The sequence below is a fragment of the Aotus nancymaae genome, unplaced genomic scaffold (assembly GCF_030222135.1).
Source record: "Aotus nancymaae isolate 86718 unplaced genomic scaffold, 86718_ANA_hifiasm-v0.15.2.pri h1tg000108l, whole genome shotgun sequence".
NCBI classification, from domain to species: Eukaryota; Metazoa; Chordata; class Mammalia; order Primates; family Aotidae; genus Aotus; species Aotus nancymaae.
In genome coordinates this window covers 28357867-28373781 of record NW_026988523.1, presented here as the reverse complement: position 1 = coordinate 28373781, position 15915 = coordinate 28357867, and the positions used below count along the sequence as shown (strand labels likewise).

The 15915-nt window shown below is 42.5% G+C and overlaps 2 protein-coding genes across 3 annotated transcripts in view; one reads left to right on the top strand and one right to left on the bottom strand.

Moving 5' to 3' along the window:
* RNF115 (ring finger protein 115) overlaps positions 1 to 11404 on the top strand; it is an 84746-nt gene extending 73342 nt beyond the window's left edge. For both annotated transcript variants that reach the window (XM_021672701.2, XM_021672702.2), the window contains 2 exons: positions 1385 to 1500; positions 2817 to 11404. In XM_021672701.2, the coding sequence (XP_021528376.1) occupies positions 1385 to 1500; positions 2817 to 2948 (248 nt within the window). In that variant the 3' untranslated portion in view covers positions 2949 to 11404. The remainder of the gene's footprint in view (positions 1 to 1384; positions 1501 to 2816) is intronic.
* Positions 11193 to 15915, bottom strand: part of CD160 (CD160 molecule) — a 20880-nt gene continuing 16157 nt past the window's right edge. The window contains exons 4-5 of the mRNA XM_012471977.3: positions 14431 to 14571; positions 11193 to 11788 (exon numbers count right to left, since the gene is read on the bottom strand). Coding sequence (XP_012327400.1) covers positions 11781 to 11788; positions 14431 to 14571 — 149 coding nt within the window. The 3' untranslated portion in view covers positions 11193 to 11780. The remainder of the gene's footprint in view (positions 11789 to 14430; positions 14572 to 15915) is intronic.

Here is a 15915-nt window from a genome sequence, read left to right as displayed (position 1 = left end):
CCGCCTCTTGGATTCAAGCAATTCTCTGCCTCAGCCTCCTGAGTAGCTGGGATTACAGGTGTCCGCCACCATGCCCAGCTAAGTTTTGTATTTTTAGTAGAGATGCGATTTCACCATCTTGGCCAGGCTGGTCTTGAACTCCCAACCTCAGGTGATCCATCTGCCTCGGCCTCCCAAAGTAGTGCTGGGATTACAGGTGTGAGCCACCATGCCCGGCCCTCATTAACAATTTTTACAGAGAACTTTAGGGTAGCCACACTGAAATAGGATGCTTCATCCCATGCTGAAAAGAGCATGGTAAAAGTGGCAAGTGGCTTAAGACATTGAACTGCGGCTGGACGCGGTGGCTCACGCCTGTAATCCCAGCACTTTGGGAGGCCGAGGCGGGTGGATCACAAGGTCAAGAGATCGAGACCATCCTGGTCAACATGGTGAAACCCCGTCTCTATTAAAAATACGAAAAATTAGCTGGGCATTGTGGCGCGTGCCTGTAATCCCAGCTACTCAGGAGGCTGAGGCAGGAGAATTGCCTGAACCCAGGAGGCAGAGGTTGCGGTGAGCCGAGATTGCGCCATTGCACTCCAGCCTGGGTAACAAGAGCGAAACTTGGTCTCAAAAAAAAAGACATTGAACTGCTAAGATTGCTGAGATGAATTTCTTGGCTGTGGTGGACAGGTTGACAGTGGAAACTGACTGCCCAGAGGGCTGTCACATCTTTGGGAAGATGTTTTTTCTGTTTTACTGAACAGATCATCTAAGCCCCAGTTTATTTCTTCCAACTCTTTACATCAAGAAATGGGCTTTATATAGTTCCTGTGTAGGCCTTTTTTGAGTAGGCCCCATTCATCATTCCTCCTTTTCATGTCTCTGTTTACTACCATTGTTACCCTCATTTTGAAATATAATTCATGCTTCTTACCTGCCTGCCACTTGGGTACACATACATTTTCTTTTGTGTCATGTGCCTTTGTTTTTTTTTTTTTTTTTTAAGTTTGAGACAGAGTCTTGCTCTGTTGCCCAGGCTGGAGTGCAGTGGCTTGATCTTGGCTCACTACAACCTCTGCCTCCCAGGTTCAAGTGATTCTCCTGCCTCAGCCTCCAGAGTAGCTGGGACTACAGACGCACGCCACCATGCCTGGCTAATTTTTGTATTTTTCGTAGAGATGGGGTTTCACTATGTAGTATGTTGGCCAGGCTGATCTGGAACTCCTGACCTCGTGATCCACCTGCTTTGGTCTCCCAAAGTGCTGGGATTATAGGCGTGAGCCACTGCACCCAACTGTTATGCCTTTTCTTTATGCATTTGCAGGGTCGGTAGAGACATTGGGTTAGTTTTTTCTTCCTTTTCTTTGTTTACTTTAAAAGGCATTTCCTTCTTCAACAGATACGGGTTTAGAGTGTCCAGTGTGCAAAGAAGATTACACAGTTGAAGAGGAAGTCCGGCAGTTACCTTGCAATCATTTCTTTCACAGCAGTTGTATTGTACCATGGTTAGAACTGGTGAGTACAGCAAGTCATGGTTTCTTAGGGGGATGATTGAGAGTACAGATATAGTTAACAGTTCCTCGAGATCCAAGTAGATCAGATTTTATCCCATAAATCCCTGGCTAACTCTGATACTGTTATTTGTTTAGAACTTTTCTGGCCAAGGGTTACAAACTGCGTTCCACAGGCCACTGTGGCCTCCCACCTGTTACTGTAAATAATTTTTTTTTTTTTTTTTGAGATGGAGTCTCACTCTGTCACCCAGGCTGGAGTGCAGTGGCCCAGTCTCAGCTTACTGTAGCCTCTCCTGCCGACTTCAAGCGATTATCCTGCCTCAGCCTCCTGAGTAACTGGGATTACAGGTGCCCACCACCACATCTGGCTAATTTTTGTATTTTTAGTAGAGTCAGGGTTTCACCATATTGGTCAGGCTGGTCACAAACTCCTGACCTCGTGATCCGCCCGCCTTGGCCTCCCAAAGTGTTGGCATTACAGGTGTGAGTCACCATGCTCGACTGCAAATAAAATTTTATTGGAACACAGCTATGATCATTTGTTTATAGATTGTCTATGGCTACTTTTGTGCTACATCAGCAGAGCTGATTATTTATAACAGCTGTGGTGTGGCCTACAAAGCCTAAAATATTTGTTTTCTATCCCTTTATGTATTTATTTTGAGACAGAGTCTCACTCTGTCACCCAGGCTGGAGTGCAGTGGTGTGATCTCTGCTCACTGAAACCTCCACCTTTTGGGTTCCAATGATTCTTGTGCCTCAGTCTCCACAGTAGCTGGGATTACAGGCGTGCACCACCACGCCTGGCCAAGTTTTGTATTTTTAGTAGAGATGGGGTTTTGCCATGTTGGCCAGGCTGGTCTCCAAACTCTTGACCTCTAGTGATCCGCCTGCCTCAGCCTCCAGAAGTATTGAGATTACAGCCGTGAGCCAGTGCACCTGGCCAATTTTCCTGTCCCTTTAAACAAAAAGTTTGCTGACCTCTGCTCTCGATCATATGGGAAGTAATGGGCAGTTACCCTCTTGTCATAGATCGCTCGCTGTTTGTGGTTAGCTCTGTTTGGTGGTATATGTTAGCTGTTATTAAGTTGCTGGACTAGAATTGTGCCTGTCAGTTCTGCTTAAAGTTCTGTTTGGGAGATATCCTGGTATCACACCTTAGACCCCAGAACATGCGGTATGAGGATGCATTCCCTCTTGTTTTTCTATTCCAAGTCATGAGTTTTGATGCGACAATTCTCAGGGTTACTTAAGTGTGCAGTACTCCCAGCTTCTCAGGCCAGGATCTTCACATAGACTAATATTTTTCTGTTTCAGCATGACACATGTCCTGTATGTAGGAAGAGCTTAAATGGTGAGGACTCTACTCAGCAAAGCCAGAGCTCTGAGGCCTCTGCAAGCAACAGATTTAGCAATGACAGTCAGCTACATGACCGATGGACTTTCTGAAGCTAAAGACCACACCTGAATCAGGGCTATGGTAATCATCTTACCATAGCTGTAAATTGTATCAAAACAAAAAATTAGTAGATGGATATAGGAATCACATAAGAAACCCAACGCATAATATTAATGCAATGAATGTTTTTCTTCTCTAAATTTAGAGTTAGTATCTACAGATGGAATTGTATCTACAACCAAATGCCTCTTATTCATGAATTCAGAGTGATAATTTTATAAGTGTGAAACTTAATTATGTAGGGCTCCCCCGACCTGAATAGAATCAATCCCTTAAAGTCTAGTTAGGGTCCTGCTGTCTGTCATGTTGCCTTTGTAACAGAGGTTTCCACCTCCTTCTCCACCCTCTACCCCACCATTAGTGTGTTTTACTATAAAAACAGTGGAACCGCAGCCCTAAAGTCCTGCTGATATAAAGTCCTTTTGTCTTAATTGTATTTAAAAAAAAAAAAATCTATTCTTGGTCACATTAGCTGTGAGGTGAGGCCAAATTAATTCGGGAATCTAAGACTAATGATTTTGTTTTGTCCTGATTCCCAGAGCACAAATCAAAGAAGAATTACAGTGAGAAGGGAAAAGTGGTTTACCATCATGTGCTTTGGTTTTCTTATTTTAATTTTTAAAGACTACTTCAGTTGATGCAGTTTCCCCAGAAAGCTACATAACGTATTTTGGGAGCCTTAAGTTGGTAGGAATCTGATTCCATGTCCTTTTTGGGAAAGAGTTGGGCAGCATACAGACATAGAAAGACAGGTGTTTGAGATCTTTGCTTTTAAGATTGTGAAAAATGATCCCCAACTCATTGATTTTTGTTTGTTTCTTTTTGTTGCCTAGGCTGGAGTACAGTGGCACAATCTCAGCTCACCACAGCCTCGACCTCCCAGGCTCAAGTGATCCTCCCACCTCAGCCTCCCGAGTAGCTGGGACTACAGGTGTGTGCCACTATGCCTGGGTAATTTTTGTGTTTTTATAGAGACAGGGTTTTGCCATGTTGCCCAAGCTGGTCTCAAACTCCTGGGCTCAAGCGATCCGACTGCCTCAGCATCTCAAAGTATTCAACTCATTGTTTACTGTCTTCTTTCCTAGTAATCTTAAAATAATTTGTGTCACATAAATAGATGCAGTAAGCATCTGCAGCCAGTTCACTGTTTTTAGTAACTCATTGGTCTTCAGGAGTTAAGATTTTATGTTGTCACATTTTAACTCTTTAAGCCTGTTTTTCATCTCTGAAACTTTCCTTTTGTGCTTGGTTCTGGCTATACTTGGACTCAAAGTGACCCATGTGATCATGTCCAAAACAGCTTGGCCTGGGAGAGGTAGGCCTTATATTTTCAGCCTAGTAGCAATCCCATGGCCATGCTCTTTGTAGTATTTAAGTGTTTAACGTTGAATAAATGAAGAAGGTCAGGAATGTTGTGGAAACTTCAAAATCTCAGAAGGGGAGACATATAACAGCTGTTGGTGTACCAAAAGAAGGTACAGAGGGGCACCATTAATATTGTCACATTAGCCTTTGATAGTTTAGAATGATGAGAACAAGAACACCACTCTTTAATGGGTTTCTTTCTTGGCTAGGAGTCTTTCCTCAGTTTTTGTTGACTATCATATGCTGATTTGTGGGTGATGGAAGGGGGCTAGAGATACCTTTTTCTGTACTTTGGTAGAAGATAAAGGAGTCAGGGAGGGAAAAGAAAAAGTGGGGGAGTGGCCTGCTGAAATAATAGCCTGCCTCTAAAAGTTGTGACCAGAAAGTATCATTCAGCTGAGCTCAGAGGGAATAAAAGATGTTTTCTCATATACCTCCCATATTACAACTCTGTAGTGATTGTTTATTTGGGGAATGAGATCTACTTACTGTGGGTAGCCCCTGAAATGTAGCTTGAGAATACACACTGGTTTTGAATTGGGGAGGAAGACTTAAGGAAATGAGAGGTGAATTATGAATATTTGGCTGCTACTCAGATGGAGGAAGGCTGTGTTGAAGTTAGAACACATGAGAGTTTTCAAGTACACAATGTCAGTTGTGTCAGAAAAATTATCACAGCCTGGACACTTTTGTCTGCCCGTCAGCGTCTGGAAATGCCAGGACAGGCAGTTGTAGTTTTACTTACGGCTAGAGAACTAATGCCTAGACAACTATAAAGGATCTGAGTTCTTTACAAAGATCTGAAAGCTTTACAAGTGGTAGAGACAAAGTGCTGGATAGGGATCTGCCTTTTTATGCACAGTCTAGCAAATAGCATCAGACTAAGTTATCTGAAATTTCTTCACTTTTTTTGCTCTGATGGATAGAGGACGTGAAACTTATTTTGCTGTTTCCCAGACCTGTCCCTCTTAATGAATCTGTTGTGTTTCTTCTTATAATGGGAGGTACCTCAGATGTCCAGGTTAATTTATGTTGAGGAGTTAGGGTTCTTTGGGGATTTTTTATTATTATTACTGAGACAGAGTCTCTCACGCTGTCACCTACACTGGTGGGCAGTGGCATGATCTCAGCTCACTGCAACATCTGCATCCTGGGTTCCAGTGATTCTTCTTCCTCGGCCTCCAAAGCAGCTGGGATTACAGGTATCTGCCACCATGTCCAGCTAATGTTTTATATTTTTAGTAGGGATGGGGTTTTGCCATGTTGGCCAGGCTGGTCTTAAACTCCTGACCTCAGGTGATCTGCCTGCCTTGGCCTCCCAAAGTGCTAGCCACCACGCCCAGCCTGAGATTTATCCTAAGGAATTGGTTCACACAGTTATGGAGGTTGCAAAGTCCCGAGATCTGCAGTGGGCCAGCTAGAAATCTAGGAGAGCTGCTGGTGTAGTTCCAGTCTGAAAACCAGTGTGGAGACCCAAGAAAGAGCTGATAGTTCCACTCCAGTTCAAAGGCAGGAAAAGACTGAAGTCTTAGCTCAAGCAGTCATGCAGGAGGAGTTTTCCCTTACTTGTTCTGTTCAGACCTTCAACTCACTGGATGAGGACCACTCACATTAGGGAGGGCCATGTGCTTTATTCAGTCATCCAAAACCACCCTCACTGGCACACCGAGAATACTGTATGACCAAATATCTGGGCATCCTGTGGCCTAGTCAAGTTGACACATAAGATTAACCATCACAAGAGGAAAAACAGAGATGATGCATATATACAGAGTGTTCCCAATCCCACTTAAGTTTCACCAAGTGAGTAATGTGTCTCTATGAGAAATGCTTGCTTTGGCTTAGAGACCTCAATACTAGTTACTGAGTTACTGACCTCAATACATAGTTAAGCAGTGGAAGAAATGTATATGGGATGCTAATTTGCTGTGTATATAATTTCTGTTTTTTTCTTTTTAGCCTAAATTAACCTGGAAGTCTGAGAGACCTCCCATTCTGGGAAGAAGCATTTTAGATTATTTGGTCTAACACCAGAACATGGTTGTGGTTAAGCATTTACTTCTAGGAATGCCTTGTCCTTAAATGTTTCAGACACAGTTTAGATATAATGCCCAAGGCAGGAGGCTAGATAGTCTGGACTTTTCAGATGTTCATTCTTTTACAGCTGGAAGGCTTACACACTCAGGAATCTGGAGCCTTTATAGGAGTCAAGGGAGAGATGGTTCAACTTGCCCTGATTGTCAAAGAGAAGAGAAAACTTGCAATTTCTGATCTTGCAACCCTTAGTCTGAACTTGAGATCTTGAACTTCATGTTAAGCAGCCCTTTGAATTTTATGCAGTGCTGAACAGATTGTTTTCTTATTCTGAATGACTTTTCATCTATATCTTTTCCATTATAATTCAAATAGTGTATATGTATCCTCTTGTCTGTTACAGTTTGAAACAAGCGGGAAAAAATTATTTGGTTAGCACATAATTAGGAAAGATTTCTTAGAGACTGGTAGACTTGGGAGTTGTGAGGTCATACAGGGCAGTGCCTGGGTTTATTGCTTCTTTGGTAGTTTCCAGATAGGTTAGTCTAACCCATCTTCACATGGGTTAGTTGTGGTTGGACAGAACTAGAGAGTCTGACGGGAAGAGCAAGATTTAGCTGATATCTCCAATATCTTTAAAGTTTCAGAATTAATGAGTTGGGAGCAAGGAGAAGAAATAACCCCAGCATTAAAAATTAATTTTCCCTCAAAGTTCCTGTTGCCAGTTCTCTGAAAAGTTAAGAAACTTGGAGAATCCAGAATGACATTTTGTCCCTGTTGCTGTAGCTCTTTGACTCTTTCCCTACGATAATGCTTTAATTTATGAGAAAAAGTCTAGAGGTTGTAGAAATGGCTGTTAAATAGCTTCCTTTTAGCTCATCATAAAGTATATTAGCATTTGCTGCATAATAGTTGGGCAGGTGCTGCTTACATGTTTTCTTTGAGCAGGAATTGGTCCAGGAATTGGCTCTCAAGTTAGAAGGAAAATTTGGGGGCAAGAACTTTAGTTTTCCCCAGTCTTTGATTAAATAGTTATTAGGAAAAAAATTTCTTGCTTATGTCTTTGTATTGCATATTTATATATATATATGAATATATGTGTAAATATAGATATTTATATTCACAAACACATATATGCACATTTCACACTGGAGGAAGAAGGGATATGGCATGCACTGAGGTAAAGTGAGCAGGGATACAGGAGAGGGCTGGAGTTTCACAGTCTGATTCTCTCATTGTACATAACCTGATTGTCAAAGAGAAGAGAAAACTTGTGATTTCTGATCTTGGAACCCTTAGTCTGAACTTGAGGTCTTTAACTTCATGTTAAGCAGCCCTTTGAATTCTATACAAAGGGTCTGTGTTTCCCTGAGTTCTCTGTTACAGGGCACTGTTGGCTTGGGCTGGTACCCTGTTTGCTCTGTGATGAAGGGATTCACTGGAGGTAAAAACCTAATCATTTCCAAGGGTTGAGACTAAATGACTTTGAGGAAAGGATATTCAACATCCATTGCTTCTATATTATAATTATAAAATAGAACTATAATACAGTTATCTATTGCTATTGAAAAAAATTTTTTCTGACAAATCATTGACACCAAATTGAATAATTCATGACCTTCTACATGCTTCAGCTGCTTTCTCCCTGGTTTCCAGGTGCTGTTCCCTCAAAAAATACAAATTAAATATATTGGTCTTAATAAATCAGGAGGGAAGCATAGTCTGTGTCTGTTTTAAATGACAACAACAACAAAACAGCCTTTGGGGCTTAAGGAGTGGAAGACAGAATTTTTTTTTTTTTTTTTTTTAAGAAACAGTCTCACTCTTTCGCCCAGGCCGGAGTGCAGTGGCATGATCTCGGGTCACTGCAATCTCTGCCTCCTGGGTTCAAGTGATTCTCTTGCCTCAGCCTCCCAAGTAGCTGGGATTACAGGAACGCGCCACCACACCCAACTAATTTTTGTATTTTCAGTAGAGACAGGATTTCGCCATGTTGCCCAGGCTGGTCTCGGAACTCCTGACCTCAAGTGATCACCGCGTCGGCCTCCCAGAGTGCTGGGATTACAGGCGTGAGCCACCACGCCCGGGTGAGAAGACAGATTTTAAGAGGGAGCAGGGCTGGTATCCGAATAGGTATTTGGATGTTAGGGGAAAACCCTTTTTGGCCTCTGTGGTAGAGAGATGAGGAGATAAAAGTGCTGTTTACAAGGATAATCCACTGGAGCTTTGGGGATTGGGGAGGACTTATAGCATAGAGTTCTGTTACTGAGAATTTCCAAAATGAAGTCTCATACAAGTTCTGACGCAGTAAGATAGAGGAAAATTTTGATGGGATAAACATCACAAATAGCTGTCCTAAAGGGGGAGATCCTGGCCTGCAGCAATGTCAGTGTCTCAGTAGTCAGTCTAGGAGCCACTGGGCTGCTCCAGGGGTTTAAAGTAGAACACACAGAATATAATGTCTTCAACTGGAGATGCTTTCCAGGATCAAAATAGAGCCCTTGTCTGATCCAAACGACACTGTAAGGTTTTGATCTCTCATACCTGCCACAGACAGGTGCATTATAGGCATTCAGCTTTAAGGTTTTATACATACAAACTTTATGTTTTCCTGCCAAACTACACTTGGTGTCCACGGAAGTGTAGTTTGTATGTTGCCCTTTTTCCATCTTTCAATCAGGACACTTAGATCTGTGAATCATAGGATGTAGGCTTGTGGTTCTTTAACTTTTCCAAAAATCACTAGATTATTGGCTGGGCGTGGTGGCTCACGCCTGTAATCTCAGCACTTTGGGAGACTGAGGCAGCAGATCACTTGAGGTCAGGAGTTCAAGACCAGCCTGGGCAACACAGTGAAAGCCCATCTCTACTAGAAATACAAAAATTAGGTGGATGTGGCGGCATGCACCTGGATTCCCAGCTACTCGGGAGGCTGAGGAGGGAGATTCACTTGAACCCAGGAAGCAGAGACTGCAGTGACCCGAGATTGTGCCAGTGCACTCCAGCCTGGGCAGCAGAGAGACCCTGTCTCAAAACAAAAACAAAAAAACTCCAAAATTATTTCCTTCCAACAACATGATAGCCATATTACTAATATTTTTGGTAAAATACATAACAAAAAGCTGCTATGATTTCAGTAATGCTTTTAAGTCAATTTATCTTTATTAGTCACACCAGAATCTGTATCCAGTTGAAATATAGTATATACAAATATTTGAAAGATATTTATTCAGGCTGAAGATTATGGTACGTCGATTCCTTGTAATAACCTCATGGCCTCACAGAGGTTCAAAACCCATGGTTGTGAATCACTCATATAGATTGGGGCTAAGATGTGTGTCCAGAAAACTACCTATTCATGCATGGAAATTTGTAGGCTTATTTGAAGTCAGTTGTATCAATACATTTTGAAAACCAAGACACAAATATCTTAAATTGCTGTTTAACCAAGTCCTGAGATAAGCAGGGTAAATAAATTCTTTAGAAGCAAGACTCAGTTGGTATGTACAAAGTATATTTGCTTTGTATATATATTTTGCTTAGTTCGAGTCAGAGCTAGTAGTCTCATGCTCTCAAATGTCTTGATAAACTTGGGCAGTGTATCCTTTCTGTGATTGTGTGTCACAGATTGTTATATATGGAGTATAATTAAGTATAGTACAACGACTGGAATTTTTCCTCTAGTTGGATATATCTTCTTACTGAGACTTCTGGTGATTATATAATGTTGAGTAGTTCTAGGAGATTCTTCGAATACTAAAAACAAATGACATGTCTACCCATGTGAGCTTATTATTTAGTTAGAAACACAGAACTAACATATAAAACAGGTAGAGGAAGGATTAAAATGAATATGATGTAGTGGAGAAAGCTTTAGAGACTGGAGTCAGAATTCAAATGGTTCTAGGTTCCAAATACAGACTGTCATTGATTCTCAGAACAATCCTGTGGAAACAGAAGATGGAGTAGGCAGTATCACTTTTTACAGACAGGTAAGCAGAAATAGCATCTCAAAACTTCATTTGCCCAATGACAAGTAACTGGTATGTTGCAGAGTCGGAATTTGAATCCAGGTCTTTGACTCCATGTCTAGACCTTTTATCTCCATAGGATACAAAGTCTAAAATCCTTAGTTTGAGGTTCAAGATTACTACTAGTAAGGGGGTCTTATCTCCCTTAGCCATATCTGTCTCCATTCCCATGATCCTTAGCTCCCATGTTTGGCAGGTCCTTGCCAAGGATCACAGGTAAAGTGTCTCTTTCCTTTTAATGGCTCACCATGGAGCTGTAGCTAAATTTCTGTGCTCTTACCCTTTTATTCATGTAGTTCCTCCTATCAGGAATATCCTGCCTACTGTCTGCTTAACTATGACAAGAGGCCATCTGTCCAAAGAGAAAGAAGAGAGTTTGTGAATTTAGGAGAAAAGACTGCAAATACTGTGATGGGCATTTATTTAAAAAGAGAAATGGCCAGGCGCGGTGGCTCACGCCTATAATCCCAGCACTTTGGGAGGCTGAGGCAGGTGGATCACAAGGTCAAAGGATCGAGACCATCCCGGTCAACAAGGTGAAACCCCGTCTCTACTAAAAATACAAAAAAATTAGCTGGGCATGGTGGCGCATGCCTGTAATCCCAGCTACTCAGGAGGCTGAGGCAGGAGAATTGCCTGAACCCAAGGGGCGGAGGTTGCGGTGAGCCGAGATCGCGCCATTGCACTCCAGCCTGGGTAACAACAGCGAAACTCCGCCTCAAAAATAAATAAATAAATAAATAAATAAATAAATAAAAAGAGAAATGACCAAAGAGGTTAACACGTATTTAGATGAAGCTGGACAGTTGTAGTCTGTGGTGCTCCTGGTCTGCACAAATCCTCTTCCTCCAGCAGTGCTGTGTGGATGCTGTTAAACGTCAAGATCTGTCTGCATTTCCTTATTTTCATACCAAGTCAGTCACTGGATCTGGCTGTCTTCCTTTCCATCCTACCTATCTTTGCTTGTTTTCTCTCTTTTTCCTTTACAGTGTTAAATAAAAATTTCTTCCCCCCAATTCTGGTGTTCTTATTTTGTTTGACATGACTTATTTTACTGTGTTGATAAGGAGGGAGGAAAAGTTGTTCTGGGGTACAAAAAAGCACATATTTATCCAATATTTGAGAACAGTATAACAGCCACTTTGTGAAAGCTGTTTTATTTACTGGAGCTTAGGAGGGCAGAAGGCAGGTTTGCTCTGACAGTGAGGAGGGAAAGTCAAGGCGCACACTGGTTTGACCCAGCTTGTGTTTCTACAGATTCTTGGTATATTATCATCTCTCCCCCGTGCTCCATTGCTTTCTTCTCTGTGCCTATTGTAATGAGAAAGATACTAAGCCAGAGTCAGACTTATCTTGCTGTAGCTTTTTAAAAAGTTTCTTTTGGCACAAGGCTTACAAAGCTGTGGAAAGAAAAAGAAAGTTTGTATTACTGCCTTATAACTTAGAATAGCAACAAAATACCTGATAAAATGAAGTCTGACCTGTCCTAAGATGTGTGTTTGATAGGCCCTCATGACTGTAAAGGGACTGGAAAAGGAAAGTAGGAACTATTTTATGTGTTGTGTCTTTTTACTAAAGTTGGGGCTGTGATCTTGAGCAAATCTCATTCTGGTGGGAGTGGGGAGGGGGCTAGCCTTTGATCGCTCCTTGCTGGAAGGTGGGACATTCAAAGAAGCAATAGATGCCACTCAAAAAGTTCAAGGTAGGTTTTCCACATATAGCTCTGAATTGTTGGCACAATGATAAGAAAAGGATATTCACTGAAATTAGCTTCATGAGCTGAGAGGGGCACAGGGATCCAGGAAAACTCCCTCCTCCTTTTCCCCCTGTGTAAGCATGATAACTTGATCTATGATGTTTCTAGCCCTGAGAAAGCACGTGTACTATTCTGAATACTGCCTCTTTCTATAATTCTACCAAGCCTTGAGTTGGGGGAGAAGGATAAACAAAGCTTGTAAGTAGTGTATATTTTCTTGTTTAATCAAATATTGAGCTTTAGTTTTTTCCTTTTGTTAACTTTAAAGCTACTTGAATTGAAGATAGGAGAAAACAAAAGATTGGATTCAGAAGTTCATTTTCTTCACTTGAGTGGAAAAGGGAAAGAAGCCCAGACATTTTTTTAAATATTTTTATTTTTTTTCCTCTAGGATGACTTGGGAATCAAAGATAGTAACTGGTAGTAGGTTGTATGTCTAGACTCAATTTCCCCTTTAGAATTTTTATTCTAAAATAAATTTTTTTTTTTTTTGAGACGGAGTTTCGCTCTTGTTACCCAGGCTGGAGTGCAATTGTGCGATCTTAGCTCCCCGCAACCTCCGCCTCCTGGGTTCAGGCAATTCTCCTGCCTCAGCCTCCTGAGTAGCTGGGATTACAGGCACGCGCCACCGTGCCCAGCTAATTTTTTGTATTTTTAGTAGAGACGGGGTTTCACCATGTTGACCAGGATGGTCTCGATCTCTTGACCTCATGATCCACCCGCCTCGGCCTCCCAAAGTGCTGGGATTACAGGCGTGAGCCACCACGCCCGGCCCAATAAAATGTATTTTATTGGTTACAGTAGCCTAACCAAGGGAAGTTAGAGTCAGTAAAAAAAATTGTGTCTAAAGGGTCAGACTGTTTCTTATTCGTGTTTCCTCCTGAAAACTGGCATAGGCTTAAACTTGGAAGATCCTCACCAAGGATTACAGATAAGGTCTCTGTTTTCTTTTTGAAATCTCTGTTTTCTTTTGATGACTTGCACATAAGGGACTGGAATAGGGAATGTTTTGGGGGTCCTGTTTCTGGAAAGAGGGGGAGGCAATCTCAGAATGAGGGAGGTGGCGGAGGTAAGAGGTTCTTTGCATATAGTAGGTCATTACTGAGTGTAAGGTTTTAGAGTGAGAAGGATCTGTATTAATTGCCATGAAGGGCAACATACAACGTTTTTTTGAGAAGGGGTCTCTCTCTTACCCAGGCTGGAGTACAATGGCATGATCATAGCTCACTCAACCTCAACCAGCCTGGGCTCAGGTGATCCTCCTGCCTTAGCCTCCTGAGTAGCTGGGACTATAGGCGCATGCCACCGTACCTAATTTTTGTACTTGTTTGTAGAGATGGGTTTCGCCCACACTGGCCTCAGACTCCTATGCTCAAGGGATCTGCCCACCTCGGCCTCCCAAAGTGTTGGGATTACAGGCTTGAGCCACTGCACCAGGCCCCATTCAACTTCTTTATGTCTGTTTCCTGATGGGTAACAAGGGGATGTTTGCTTGCAAGGGTTGTATAAAGTTGGAATCATCATGTGTAAAGCATCTGATTCATCATACACGTTCTTTAACAAATTTATGAAAAGCCTGCGGTATGTCTGAGACTTGGGGTAAACTAGACAAAGTCTTTACATACATAGAGCTTACATTCTGATGCCACTCAAAACAGTGATAGTTACTGATTTGAGGAGAACCTAAATAAAATGGAGTTAAGAATGCCAAGGACAGGCAAAAACCTCTATCAGTTGCTTGTTATGCAGAAACATAATGACAAATTATTGGAAGTTTCACTTTTTGTTATAGGGAAAACGGTAAACCATATGGATAAATGGTGCTCAGAGAACTCAGCTGCGTGTGTTTAATATACTCAATCTGGCCATCAGCCTTTGCTGAGGAGCTGCATTGTTCAAAACCCACCTCCAAACCAAGTATCTCTTGCCTTGTTCTTCCCGTAAAAAGCCAAAAATCTGTTGCTTCAACTTGTAGCCCTCTGTCCGTGCAGTGAGTAGAGGCAGTTGTACTAACTTGCCTCTCTCCCAGGCCTTCTTTCCTAATGAGTCTGACCTCCTACCCATTGAAAAATCGGATTCATTTGTCTTCCTCTAGATATGTGAAGTCTTTAGTGCCTTTGGATCAGGGAGACTGGTTTGAACTTTGCTGTGGATAGCCAGGGCTTGAACATTTTTCCCTCCCTCTGGACTTCCTTTCCAACCTTCTCCTCCTGGAGAATAACCAAGGCGGCAGAAATATAATAGTACACTTACAGCTTGCGGTGCTTATGGCTCTTCTGGACATACCTTGAAGGGCCACCAGGCTAGTGACCAGCATCACCCAGAAGACCTTTTCTTGTAGGAAGCCTGAACTGAGAGTGCCTTCGCTATGGCCGAACTCAAGATGGTGGCGTCGTTTGAATCCGGTCACCGTGTAGTTCCCTGTCTCTGGTTCAAAAGAGAATCATGGATCAGGGGAGGGTTTCAGAAATCATCAATACCTCCCTTTGCATCATCTCAAGACATCTCTGTGATCTCCAAGGATACTTCCCGCCATAATTCATTACCCAAATAAGTATTTTTAACATTGCGGGTAATGATGATGTCCTTAAGCAGCCGTAAGTAAGTATAGAATCTCCTGTGTGTTAGATGCTGGGGATGCAAATAGACCTTAAAGTAATTCTAAAGTTTTGCCACAGAGATAGCTGAAACAGCTTAGTCACCTTGGACTTGGGTATCCCCAAATATCTCCATTTTCTAGAGTGGGTCAAGCAATTTAGCATAAGTTAAAATCTTGCTCTTTGGAATGATCTGGGTTTTTTGTTTTTTGAGACAGGGTCTTGCTCTGTCATCCAGGCTAGAGTGCAGTGGTGTGATCATGGCTCACTGCAGCCTCAACCCCCTGGGCTCAATCGATACTCCCACCTCAGCCTTCCTAGTAGCTGGGACTACAGGCATGTGCCACCACACCCAGCTAATTTTTGTTTTTTGGGGTTTTTTTGTAGAGAGATTTTCACTATGTTGGCCAGGCTGGTCTTGAATTCCTGGGCTCAACTGATGCACCTGCCTTGGCCTCCCAAAGCGCTGGAGTTGCAGGCATGAGACACCACACCCAGCCTAGATCTGGATTTTTATCCAGCAGTTACTAGTTGGATGAACATAAATTATTCTCAAGCTGGAGTCATCATAGAACAATAGCTCAAAAGACCATGGAGATTAAATAATATAATATCACTTAGCACAATGCCTGGCTCACAGTAAGAACTCAGTAAATGGCAGAAATTTTTATTTTATTTGACAGAGTCTGGCTCTATTTGTTTGTTTGACAGACTCTGGCTCTTTCTCCCAGGCTGGATGCCTCAGCCTCCCGAGTAGCTGGGATTACAGGCATGTGCCACCACACCTGGCTGATTTTTGTAGTTTTAATAGAGACTGGGTTTCACCATATTGGCCAGGCTGGTCTCGAACTCCTGATCTCAAGTGATCTGCCCACCTTGTCTTCCCAAAGTGCTGGGATTCCAGGTGTGAACCACCACACCCAGCCAACATTGTTTATTATGTTACCTGTCTCTCTCTTTTTTTTTTTTTTGAGATACAGTCTCTGTCACCCAGGCTGGAGTGTGGGTGCGGTGGCGCAATCTCGGCTCACTGCAACCATTGCCTCCTGGTTTCAAGTGATTCTCTTGCCTCAGCCTCCCAAATAGCTGAGACCACAGACGCATGCCACCGCGCCCGGCCAATTTTTGTATTTTTAGTAGAGATGGGGTTTTGCCATGTTGGCCAGGCTGGTCT